The following is a 13,741-nucleotide window of genomic DNA, read 5'->3' as shown; positions in this document are numbered from 1 at the left end:
AATCTGATTTTTCTCACCAGCACCATCGCGCTGTCTGAGCCACCAAACCCTCTTGCCTATGTAACTACAACCACCTCCTAACTGGTTTCTTTGCTTCTGCCCTCGCCTCATCACAGTTTATTTTCTACATAGCAGTTAGAGTGACCTTTCTAAAACACATGTTAGATCACACTCCTTCACGATTACCCATGCCACTCTGAGAAATCCAAAATCCTTCCCAAAGCCTAAAAGGCCTGACAGGACTTGAGGCCTCTTGCCCATCAGCTTCCTCCCAGCTCATTCAACTCCAGCCATTGCACCTCCTACCTGCTCCCCACACACGCACATGCCCAGTAGGGCTCTGCAAATGCTGTGCTCCCTGCCTGGGCCACCCCCTGCCCCTCCTCCCTCAAACATCCCCAGGACATTCCTCCAGGTGTTACGCCACTTTAGACCTTCCCCTGACCGTCCTGTGTAAAAGAGCGCTACCACTGTCCCTCTTTATAATTTATGTTCCTTGTAGCACTTACCATCTGACACATTACATATGCATTGTCCTATGCATATCCCACTAATAAATATTTTTGTGCATTCTCTGAATACATGAGTATTTATAGATTATACATTACCACTGAATGTATATTATGAATTTATTAGAAAACATGCAAAAAATCTTAAAAGGAGACGATTTTAAATAAAATATAAAGGAACATTAGCGTCCGGGTTTCTTTTCCCCGCATCTACATGGACACCTTTCACACGCCCTGCGCTGTGCACTCCACGTTAGAGTCGCCGATCTGCCATGCGGCAGCCTGCCCTTTCTGTCCTCATTTCTGCCCCACCTGAGATAGTCCCATTTCCTTCAAAATACTCCTGCAGCTTCCTGTGATTTGTGAATTCAGCATCCTAGGGGCTTTGGACAGCATTGTGTGCAAATGTTAAAGGAAGTACCACGTGTATTGGCCTCTCTCCCGCCTGAAACACCAGGGGCACATGCTAAGAATTACCCTTTGAATTACTCAGCTTTGAATGAGTCAGGCTCCCCCGTGATAAGGAAATCCCTACATTAAACATGATTTTCCCCCTGCACTTCCTCCAAGACATTGTTACTGTTTGTCAGAGCTGTACGAAAGAATCAGCATGCTATGTGCCTCAGTAAAAAGAAAAACACCAACCCTCTAGTCAATAACTTCTTAAGAACAAACAGATCAGAGACAGAACATTTTAAGTCTTCTTTCCAGTGCAACACCTGCCCAAAAAAGCTTCATTAAAAGCGTGTTTAAAGTAAAACAAGCACTTACGTGCCCCAGTGCACTTTCATGGAAGATGTCTTCTGCATTATCCCAAACCCCTGCATTTCTTCGGTGTCATCAAAGTAGGAATTCAGGACTCCTAGCCCTTCTGGCTCCGTAAATAAGTCAATATGACTAACTCTGTAATCCTGAAAAAGAAACACATATATACACACATAATAATAATCACACCATTTATGTAACTCTACAGTGAGCTCAGCTTTTCAAACAGCTAACATAAGCTTTACCTACACACAGAGCGGCAGTCATTTCGTCCCTTTCCTGTTTTCACCCACGACAGAATGATATGTGCTCTTTTGAGGAAGACACACTGTTTTCATCATGTGTCTAAGTTTTACTTTCAAGCAAAGATCACCAAAAATGTATTTTGTTAGAGTTCTGGAACATATTTATTTCTTTCATCCTCACTGAATGACTGCTTGGCTTTCCTCGGTGACAAAAGTTTCAGTCACTTGCTCTGATGGGTCCACCCAGCCCCAAGAATCTGGTCTTCAGGGTGGCTGTGCCAGGAGTCGTCCTGGGCTGTGGTTCTGTGCCCGGAAGTCCCCTGTGGAAACTCCCCTGACTATGACTGAACCTCTGTGATGTTGGTTCGGTCTAAGTTAATGCAAAAGCACAGTTAGGGTGATTACAAATCTCTGCACTTTGATCGCTGTTCCGTGCCCTGCATGTCCACCACGCTCTACCAAACATTCTTCAAAAGCCTCTCCTGGCTGAGGGCCTAGGTGCTAATCAAATCTTTTCTAACATTTGATTGCTGAGTTAGGTGAACTAATGTACAGAAGAAACAATAGCACTTGAATATTAGTTCAGGGGAGGCTCTCTCAAACATTACCAAAAGAAGCAAATTCAATCAACTTCTTAAAAATATACATGGCAACTTATGTTTGTGTTTCAAAAAAGGCATAAACATAATGTGTAAAAATGATAACAATAATTTATGATATATCAGGAGCCATAAAAGTGTTCCTACCTTTTAATATGACACCCCTCAGAAAATCACCCCAAGGAAATAAATCAGAAATGTATAAATTATTCTCTGCACAAAAATGTTCATGGAGTGTTATTTGAAAGAGTAAAAAACTAGAAGCAACCTTAAGTTCCACAGAAAGTAGAAAGAAAAATAAATAATGGTACTTCATTGCATTGGAAAGCCCAAAGGATGTAGTGACATGAAAAGCATTCATTTGCCTGCTATTTTCAGGCAAAACGGAGGCCTCTTTGCCAATATGATTCATTTCCCTTCCCCACCTTTCTGAATACACCTATTCTGATACCTCCCCCAGCTGCAAATCAATGAGGGATGTTACTGATGGCAGTGTGATCTTCAGAAAAATGGTATGGAAAGAGGAAAAGGACTGGAAACTAAAGTGTTAGGTGGAAAAAAGGAAAACAGCATCATGCCTGTACTTAGATTACAATTACACAAAAATACAGATTAGATTATGACTAAGATACAGAATTCAGAAAAGTTCATTGATGGTGGGATTTGGATGATATTTTAAAACACGGCTGCATTACCAATATTATTTGAGCAATAAATAAAAACTGCAGGCAAATTATTCCACTAACTCTGACATTTTAAAATGAGCTTTCTCATGTCTTACTTAGGGTTCTCACATCACACACTTACTTAAAAACTCTTACTCATCCTTAGTCTTTCTCGGTTTAGAACATCCCCTTTCTCCCTACTGCATCCCAATATCCATCCCTACTATACACAAAAGTGCGTTTTAATTTTCCACTTGGAAAACACCCCTAACTATATTTTTAAAAGGTTAAGAATTGTCAAATCCCAGCCACAAAGAAAGACTCTGATACGAAAAGGAACCAAGGAAATTTTACCCAATCCTTAATGTTGCTTCCAATACCTAGTTTTTAAAACCCACATAAAACTCCAGATTGAATTATCAACTGAATTATTTTTGGATTATTTATTTTTCCAAAATAGAACTCCTATAAGCCACTTGAGGCAATCAGAACTCAACCAAAAAAACTAAATTAAAAATAAAAGAAAAATATGTTCATTCAGAACTCATCAAAACCAGGTTATTACATGACATACATTTGGAGAATTGGATGGGAGTGGGGGCCAGGAGTGAGAAATTAACCTTCAAGATTTATTGTGGAAAAAATAACTAATAAAATGTTCTTTTTCTAATTCATTTAAAGTGTACAACTACTTTAATTGTAGAAAGTAAATCCATAAACATCAATTTCTTTCCCCAATCACTTATTTCATAAAATGAACTTTTCTCTCCTGGCATTCAATAACTAAATATATTGGGTAGGTAGATGGACGGACCCTGGATTTCCCCATGACCTACCTTGACTACATGTCTCAATGAACCAATCACCACAGGCTTAGCAGACTCTTCCTCCTCTTTTCTTTCCAGAATATCTTCTGTCCCCCAGAGAGCAGTAAGTTCCAATTCTCCTTCTTCTAAGGGGATGGAATGCCCCTCAAAATTTGGTTTCTCGTACAAAATCCAACTAAGCATAAAATACAGCACAATTGTTAGCCAGTTCTGGTGAGAAAGGTTTAGCTTACTCAATATTCTGGCTAATAGCCACTATATGTACACACACACACACACATCATATATTATGGCCAACTCTCTAACAATGAAAGTGTATAATCTCTCCATAAAACTAAAATTTACTAAAATTTGGACTCTCACAGTTCCAAAATTATATGAGGATCTTAGAGAACTTTTCACTATCAGTATTAATGTTACAGAGATACTAATGTCAGTAGAATTGCCAGTCAGTAGAGACTTGTAAATAGTAATACATTGTTGGGAACACCCTGCCTGGTTTCAGAGGCTGTAACCCCCGCCAAGGCTAAGGCTGAGGGAGAGACCTTAGACCATAAGTCAACAAGGAGACAAAAGCTTATCTCCCTGGCAGGAGCACTGCTTCTGATCCTTTTACTTCATCCATAACTGGCCCCCCAATGCTTGGTCGATTAGCCAATGATGGGTAAGATTCCCCAAGGGGGGAACAACCTAAGGCAGGCATGACCACGTGGGAGGCCCCCAAGGAAGGACTTTGGGAGCTACAGCAAAAGGGGCTGATGGACCTTCACCCCTCGACTTTGACAAAGCCTGAGTCCTCACTGTCTGTGAGAAATCTCCTAATCTCTTGGCTGCCTTACTTCCCTTGTTCCACCTAACCCTGAAACAATGACAGAGGGTGGTGCAGCCCTGTGCTGGAAAGGGCCGGTTCCCGGGGCCATCAGGCTTAAGAAAGAATAAGTAAAATCCTGTGAAACCTGCTTTGTTTAGAATGCTCTCAATTAAATCATAGGGGTCCAAACAAGAAGTTTCTTCCTCAAAGTTTTACAGCTCTTTAGCTATCTGATCCTGAGCCAAAATAGGCCCTCAGAGTTCTTTGTTATCTATTGTTTGATCCTTACTGTCTGGCAATGATTAATGAGCTTTATCTGTATTCCTGTGCAAATGAACCCAATAAAAACACACTGAGGAACAGGCTCCTGGCCCTTCTCCTTTGAGTGATCAGCCACCTTTCCTCCCCAAGCAGATCATGTCTTGGTAGACTTATTCTCATCTGTGGCAGCCAGGGGGGCCCTGTGGTTAGAGCCCCCCCCCACAATACATCAGCTAAATTGACTTTTACTGTAATTCCTTCTCTTTATATGTGTAGAAATCACTTCTCTTAGAAGGATTTAAACTTACTATTTCTAGTCATGCATGTTAATAGAAAGCATTTTTAAAATATCCTTCGCAACAATATCCAAACATTGAAGAAAAACTTCATGTCAACACATGCATGGGCAAAAGTAGGTTTAAATTTGTTTGTATGAAAAAGTAATAAATAATAATACAAGAATCAACTCTATTTTGTGTACTCACAACTGTAAGCCTGCTTTGTCAAACCCTATATATAACAGTGCTGTTCATAAATACTTACACTTCCAAGAAAAGAGAAAAGACAACAAAAATTGCAAAAAAATAAAAAAGAAGCACTATTTTATTAAAAAAAACTTTTTAAGCCCTGGCTGGCATAGCTCAGTGGATTGAGCACGGGCTGTGAACCAAAGTATCGCAGGTTCGATTCCCAGTCAGGGCACATGCCTGGGTTGCAGGCCACGATCCCCAGCAACTGCACATTGATGTTTCTCTCTCTCTCTCTTTCTCCCTTCCTTCCCTCTCTAAAAAATAAATAAATAAAATCTTTAAAAAATTTTTTTTAAAACAAAAACTCTTAATGTTATTTTTAGTCCTCAAATTTAAAAACAAAAGCTAATTGAATTTTCCTAATGAAAATAATGACTATATAGGAAAATCCAGTAAAATACCTAAAACCTTATAAGAAAGATGCTGCATATTTAATCAAATGGAGACTGAAAGAAAAGCTTAGTAATTTTTTAAAACACAAATATCTAGGGCCCTATCTCTTTATTTCAAACAAGTTTATAAATTGGTACCAAAGATAAGCATTCATGCCACATAAGTAATCTTTTTTACTGCTTTTCTTAATTCTACTTCCTGTGTATGCGCTAGAAGCAATTAAGCTGGTAAAAATGGTTTTTTACCAATGTCTTTACTAGCTGTTATCAGAAAGTTGGAAAGTAGCTTTTAACTTAGTCTTTCACTAAATCTTTATTTTAAAAGTTAGCAAAATGTCTTTTGCTAATGTCTTTCTCTTATGGAATTTAAAAAATTCTACCACTGTAACTAGTACAATTCTTATCAGCCTTATTGAAAATTCAGAAACCAAAAGTATATTATGGACTCCAATGTTCACTAGTCCAGACCAATGTTATGTGGGTTATATGGGAAGAGAAACCCACACTGCTCCACTTTTCTGATTTTTCTAGCAAAGAACACGTATCACCCCCATAATCAGAAACATGACTAAAAACCATATTTTATTTCTCTGTTATGAATTCCTTTTATTACTCATTGTGACTAGTATTTTCTGCCCTTTACAGTAAAAAGGGAATAATTTTAAATAAGGAATAAGAACCAAAAAGGTAATTAAAAATGTAAAACATAGAGACCCCGTGAGTCGGGAATTGGAAGTGCCATCCTCACCATCCTCGGACGACTTTCAGGAGGACCACGGGCGAGAGGCTCCATGAGCTGCAGTCCTCGGTGTCGCTGAAGACCTCGATACACTCCTCGGAGGCATCCGGCTGACTGTAGATCACTACCTGCCAGGGAAGGAGAGCGAGGGCATTTCTTACCGTGCCTCATCAAACCAAAATAAAATCTGACTAGAAACAGAAAATAATCTTACCTTTCCAGGTCGGGGATTGATTTTACTTTGGACACTGCCTCTAAGCATCTGTAATCAGATGAACAAAAGCGCAACAAGTAATTAAACTTTGCATAACAGTCCTCTTTTCTCCTCCCGTGACCCTTTGAGTAAGATCATATTCACCTCACAGTTTATCAATTTTGAATCTAGTCTACCTTTATCTATGCCAAAATTGTATTAAAACTCTCTGAGTCTATACTATTAGGAGCTTCCCCTACCCAAGTGAATTTGCCGTTCCAATTTCTCCACATTTAAATGCCTGGGCCAGTTTCACCAATCTAGAAAATGTAGGACTCGAGGGTCAGCCCTGTGTTTTACCTGAATTTACAGAGTAAGACCTCAGCAGATTATAACTCAAATAATCTCGGTGTCATCTCAAAGGGAGAGAAACTACAATGTATTAATCACTTATCTAGAATGAGCTGAATTAATTTTATGTATTCATATATACACACCTTATTCGAATCTATAAATAGTTTTTTAATAGTAACATCTACCATCACCTAATAACTACTAGTCTAAATAAAAGCCTGTTTATGGATTATTTCACAATATACATTACACACAGTATATTTAATCACTCCCTTTTTGATAGATGAAATATGTTTTTATATAGCTACAAAACTAATCATTTTCAAGGCCATGTGATGAGACCAGTAAAACCAGAAATGCATAACACTATAAAAATAGTAATTATACATGTAAAAATATTATAAAACACTGAGTACTTTCAATGCTGACCAGGATGCCTATTTTAAGGACTGCCTTTGATCCGACGTGCAGAGTGGAGTATGCCCGAAAGACCAGAGGAAGGCCTCAGTAGAGGCCTCAGTAGAAGTCACAATGGCATTTACTTATTTATATGTACACATTAGAAGTACAGAAGCTGAAGCAAAAGCCTACAATTTAAAACAAAATTGGGCAATACATGGAAGATAGAATAGTTAATATAATTAACAAAGCCCAAAACCTAAAGGAAAACAAAGGAGGTGGAGAGCACTTTGTTCCTCCTCTTTACCCTTTGGCCTGGTTTTTCAAGGGATTCCACAGGGAAACTGTATACTCTGTTGTCATGCTCACCAGAGTGTTGTCAAATAGCAGAAGCAATCCAAGGATAATCAGAAAGGGAGAGTGAGGCCATGATGAATGGGAAGTGGACCAGTGGAAATTTTGTGCTTGTCAGAAATACTTAACAGCTTTATGATTTCTGAGAGCTACAGACTGATTGTGTAGGTGGTCACATGCAGTAGCAGTTCCCAAACTGTGGTCCAAGGACCCACAGAGGGTTCCCAAGGTACTTTCAAAACTATTTTCGTAAGAAGAGGAGGGTATTTACCTTTTTCACTCTCATTAACTCACAGTACACAGTGGAATTTTCCAGAGGGTCCACAACATCATTGCCATGATGGCTAATGAAATGTACACTTGTGTGTTCTTGAGTTTTATATTTTTGTTAGTGTTCATTTCTAATACAATAAATTCTGACAGGCATAACCTACGTGAACAAAAGCTCTTTGGAGTCTTCAGTAATTTTTAAACACAAAATCATCCTGAGATCAAAAATTTGAAAACTTTTAAAAAGAAGGATCTGAACCTCTACTGGAAACCCAACTATGTTTTTTTGAAAGAGCTTCCGGAAGTATCTTCTATGATAGGCTGGTAGCAAAGCCAACACAACAGACTGAAACATGTCCCAGTGCCATGTGCATAGGAGGAAGGGGGCAAGGTGTCTTCCGCTTGGGCGAACTCTTCTGAATGCTGGTCTGCACAGGGCAGATGGCCTGTTCACAGGGTGGACCACAGGAGCAGAGAGGCCCGCCACGTGTCTGGGCTAACGGCACTGGCCTCTAAACCTCGTAGCCTGTTTTCCTCTCTCATTGCCCTCTCTCAACTTGAGCATCCAGCTTGGTAACAGAAAGGCACACATTCACATCAAAAACTGAATAAAGGAAACCATGTCAGTGGTCAGATAAAAGAAAATGCAGAAATCATCATTGTTGCTCAAAATCACATCTTGCTGCCCTGTGTACAATTTTAAATGAAAGATCTAATGTGAACAAAATTTTTTACTCCTCCCAGGCTTTGCAGGAGAAAACACTTCCCTGATGAAAACTAATTCCAAATAAAGAGAAAATTCTTTCTCCAATGCATAACATATACATTTCTTGCTACTTATGGAAAGGAGAGTGAACCTCACAGCACAAGAAAAGGGATTAGGAATAAGTAGGGCTTTTTCAAATAAAGGAAGCTGCTTCGCAAATCTTCCAAATTGTATCTATAGTACTTAGCATTTTTATGCAAAACTAGGTAAGAAAAAACATCTTGTCTGTCTCTGAACTCTCAAGGTACTTTATCTATACCTTTTATAATATGGCATATAAATTCACAAGTACCTTAAAATATCGGGAAGTTATTTTCCCTGCTGGACTATGAATACCTTGAAAACAGAATCTCAGTAACTTTTTCTTAGACCTTAGCAGGACCCTTGTACATAGGTTTCCAAGTATGTGGTCAATGACTAAAAAAGGACAAGCATAACCATTTCTAAGAGAATAACATGCATTGCTCATCACCCCTCTCCTCTCACTGTATAAACACCCCAAAGAAATGATCACATGTTGCTACTTACTGTTGGATCTGATAATGACATTCCAGGGAAAGAAAGGTTTGAGTCAAACCTTCTGGACTTGAAAAGACCCATGAAGTCGGTGTCACTATTCCCATAGTTCGGCAAGCTTGATGTAAGAGTACTTTCAACGTGGTTCGCCTTTTCCGGATCTTCACTGTTCTTCAGTTTTGATAACTCAGAAAACTTAGTTTCTGGCAAGTGTAGGTTGCTTCGTGAATCCAGGTCTTTTTGGGTTTCCTCTTTCTGCAGGTATTTTTCCATGTAGCTTGGACTTTTCAAGCCTGAATGAGATGCATTTGACGAGTCGAAATTGAAGACCTTTAGGAAGCTGTTGGGTGGAAGGTGTGGCTGTTCTCTATCTGTAGTGCAGGGTGGGGCACCCTCGGCCACAGGCTGTGACGCAGAAGACCGAGAAAGAGAAGTGTTCTGAGAAGAGCTGAAAGTTGTGGTCATGGTACTGACTGATGTTACCGAGGGAGAAAAGATTTTGTCTTGCGGTAAAGAAGACAGCATGCTTGAGAAAAGTGCACTTTTTTCTAGCCTGGACCTCTTCACTCCGCCATTTGTGACATCCCTGTTCTCTTTGTCATTTATTTCTGGAGTCACCAGAGGGGCATCTTTCCCATTAGTGTGAGCCTGCGAGGACTTGAAGAGGATACTCTGCTCGGTGGATGTACGTTTGGGCCTCAGGGTGGATTTTGTGTCTAGATTCTGCATCAGCTGTAAGGCTGGTGACATTTCTGGCTGGCTACCCTTCTTCTTCCCCAAACCAAAGGTAAACACGTTGGGATCAAACACCTTTTCCAAATTGTCCTCATGAATAGGAGGCATGAAAAAGTGAGGGGTAGGAGAGTTTGGCACTCTGGCTTTCTTTTTTTTCTGAGGCACACAAACTGTGCTGTCCATGTTTTTGATAATTTCAGTGAATTTTTCCATATCCGAAGAAGAATCAAATACACTATCATCACTACCAGCAGAAACGTTCAAGACACAGGCAGGGCTGCTCTGGCCATTCACAACATTTTGATCTGGCCTTTGAGGAATCTCTAAATGATCTCTGCTGGAAGGGGAGTGAGTGGGACTGGAACCAAACACCAGGGGTGTTTTGTTCTCCTGACTTGGAACCTGGATAGACAGAGTTTTCTCTGATTCCAGCGGCATGACTGGTGGGCCAGATTTTGCTACATGTTCCTCTTCGCTATGAATGTGTTTGGGTGGTGTGCTCTTATTGCCCAGGACTTCCTCTTTCTGGGGAGCACAGCTTGAAACGGAAACCACTTCAAGTTCATTATTGTGACAACTTGGCAACTGCACTTCTCTAACTTCAGTGCTATTGGAGATGATGTGGGAGCTCACATCCTGGGTGCTCTCCACGGGAAGAACAAAGGACCTGACCTGGACGAGGACCTTGGACAGACTCTCAATTCCCAACTCTTCTGGGCTGTGCTCTGTGGACAAAGGAGGGGTTGCTTCTCCCTCTCCTCCAAGTGTGGAGGGGGGCATTTTCTCATGATCTGGATGAGGCTCAGGCAAAATACCTCTACTATGGTTTTCTGACACTTTTAGATCAGTGCATGGGAAGTTGCTGATGGGAGCTTCAGCACATGTGTCTTCGGGAACAGCCACAGGAACGGGCACAGGCAGTGAGCAAGGCTGATTACATGATTCAGCTGGGGGCTGTGAGTCAGAAAGTGTATCCTGTGGCCTTGGTGCAGCTGCTGGTGAATCTCTGGCATCAAGAATGGCAGGAATGTCTTGTGCTGTTTCAGTCATATTCTCAAGGACAAGTCTTTTGCTGTCAGCAGCCTTTGAGTCGCCCTCTCCTAAGAGCTTGTGGTCCTGGACAGAAATCAGAGCAGTAGCCTCCGGTTCAGACGGGCAGCCAGCATCTATGTGAACATCTGCCTGGTCACCCTGTTTAAGCTCAGAACGAGCAGCTGGATCCTGAGCAGGCTCACCTTCCATGCCTCTTATCCCGGGGCTGCCGGTCGCTGGGAGCATCTCCTCTTCAGGGAGAATAACTTTGGTTTCTGCAGAGGTTTCCTTCCCCATGACACCATTCTGGTGACGATTTGGCATTACTTTTTTTTCAGGTTGGTCCATTTCCTTGCCTTTTTTGGCTAAATTCAGCTTCGCCCTCCCGACAAATGTCTTGTTAGAGGCAAGGGTGCTCCTTGTGCCTCGAATATCAGCGTGTCTTGGGCTACTGTTTGCCCGTTTGTTTTCGAATAAGGAGATTTTGGTGGCAGTGTTTCCTTTGTGAACGGGCTGGCTGAATGGATTATGCTCATTTCCCAAACTGTCAGGATTCTTGGGGTTTTTAAAATTTAGTTCCACGTGTTTGGGCTTGGCAGGGCTGCAAGAAAAAAGCAATATGACAAAGTTACTGACCTAGTTTGAAAAAGTGAACATACCGATTTATTACAAAACTCATAAAAAGCCAATATCTTTCTGAGATGTAACTTTGTAAAATATGAAACTATTTTAAACAATCCTAAATACACTATTAACTATTTTTAATTGATGTTTCTGCCTCCCATATGAGGGATGAGAAAATTACATAACTAGGAAAGTCTAGAGGTAGGAGGTTACCAAGTTTCTCAAGTGCCTAGTAGGTTCACACAGTGCTTGACACTAGAGTTAGAAAATGTTTTAGGGTCTGAAGAACATTAGAACAAATTTAAATATTTAACGTGCTTCCAGATTTTAAATATGTAAGTGATTTCTCTAAACATAAACTGTAATTTTTATTTTGCCACAGCTTTTTTTACATCATCTCAAAATGCTAGATTATAAAAAATATTTATTTATTATTTACTCTTGGGATATTGTATTCCCTTCATCCACCTCCCATAAAATTTTTCTCTGATTATATAAGTATGCTCACTACAGAAAATTTGGAAAATATAAAAATGAAAAATCACTCATGATTTTCCACTCAAATATAATATCTCTGTTAACAATGTAGCGCATATGTAGCCTTTTTATATGCAGTTAAATATTTTCAATAGCATTAAGATCATTCTGTTCATAGAATTTGGTATCTTGTCCTTAAAAATAAGATTGCTTAACCCTATATTTAACAGAAAAATCATCTGAAAAGTTTTCTTAATGTCTGCATAAGAGCCCATCATTTGAACATACCATAGTTTACTCATCAATTACTCAACTGTTGGTTTTGTCACCATTTCTTGGGCAGAGGGTCTCCCCTCCCACTCTTGTGTCTTGGGTATAATTGCCCCCAGCGGTAATCATACGTCTCCGAATGTACACATTCTTTCTTTCTGAGAAACAAAACGTTCTCTGTTTGACATTAGCAGGCTCTGGTCCTGGCTTTTACGCTAACTATATGTGTGCACTTGGTCAAGTCACTTTAGCTCTCTGAACTCTACCTTCCCTATCTGTAAACAAAAAAAAACTAGAGAGTTTAGAACAGAGTTGGTTCCCCCTCCCCTAAACGTCCCCCCCCCCCAGTTATGGCTGAAGTAATCGTTGGAATTCCCTTCAAGGGCTGCAGTTGGGGACAGTGGAGACTGAGGCGTGGGGCTCTTGGCCAGCCACCCTCCTTTCAATAAGAATCACTCTTACTCATGTGTTTTACACATCACTTTTACATATGCTTTCCTAGAAGAACGGTCTCCAAAGCTAAAAAACAAACAAAACCCAAAATGTCCAAACCATTGGTCTAGTGGTTTATAAAATGGAGGAGACAGTAAACACTAAAATTCACTGATTTCCAAACACTTGAGACACACTTCCATGTCTTGCCCAATGTACAATTTTATACTTTCTCTTTTAAGATGAGAAAGTTGAGGCTTAGAGAAGGTAAATCATTTGCCTGAGGTCGCACAGCTAGTGAGTGAGGGCAGAGCCATGATTTGAAGCCAGGTATTCTGTTTCTGATCCGTGCTCTGGACCGCTCTCCTGTTCTGCTTCCCCAGAGGCCGTCCCACAAGATGTGCCTCAGTGACCTCCTCTGACTCTTTCCAGCTTTATGACTCAAGAACTCAAGGACAATTTATCACGACATCTATAAGATAAAGTAATCACACTTAATGAGGCCACCACGAAAACGAGAGCACAAGGGGAGAAGTGCTGTCTCCCGCATGGACTCCCCGCCCTTCGAGAAGGTTGGGCCTCAGCAGCCTTTTGGAGGAATGGGCAGTATGACTTTTGGGGGGACATCTTATCCCTCTGGATAAAATGAGAAAACTTGAGAAGTCCTTCCCATGTGAAACATTAAGAATTTAGATTTTCATTATTTAAAACTTTACTTAAATACTAAATTTGATACAGTCTCATTCATTTCTCCCAGGCATTGCTTTCCTCAATATCTCCACAAGGTATCTAGGCTCCCACATTGTGGACCCATATATTCAATTTAAAAGCAAATTAACTTATCAGCATTTCCTTAAAGATAAAATGTTAAAACCAGGGAGATGATTAGAAGTAGAATGCTTACAAATGCTATCAGTTAATGAGGGAGGGATGTTCACATACCAGGGACCATACTTTTAACAAATCCTCACTATCA

At 40.3% G+C, this 13,741-nt stretch overlaps 1 protein-coding gene across 2 annotated transcripts in view; it reads right to left on the bottom strand.

The window, feature by feature from the left end:
• The window catches only part of CRYBG1 (crystallin beta-gamma domain containing 1), a 187,263-nt gene that overhangs the window by 31,977 nt on the left and 141,545 nt on the right, over positions 1–13,741 (bottom strand). For both annotated transcript variants that reach the window (XM_045843749.1, XM_045843750.1), the window contains 5 exons: positions 9,208–11,563; positions 6,558–6,605; positions 6,353–6,471; positions 3,620–3,785; positions 1,281–1,420 (listed from right to left, as the gene is read on the bottom strand). In XM_045843749.1, coding sequence (XP_045699705.1) covers positions 1,281–1,420; positions 3,620–3,785; positions 6,353–6,471; positions 6,558–6,605; positions 9,208–11,563 — 2,829 coding nt within the window. The remainder of the gene's footprint in view (positions 1–1,280; positions 1,421–3,619; positions 3,786–6,352; positions 6,472–6,557; positions 6,606–9,207; positions 11,564–13,741) is intronic.

Source organism: Phyllostomus hastatus, unplaced genomic scaffold (genome assembly GCF_019186645.2).
Source record: "Phyllostomus hastatus isolate PE091 unplaced genomic scaffold, TTU_PhHast_1.1 phas_contig_40, whole genome shotgun sequence".
NCBI lineage: Eukaryota > Metazoa > Chordata > Mammalia > Chiroptera > Phyllostomidae > Phyllostomus > Phyllostomus hastatus.
This window is presented reverse-complemented; position numbering and strand designations above follow the sequence as displayed.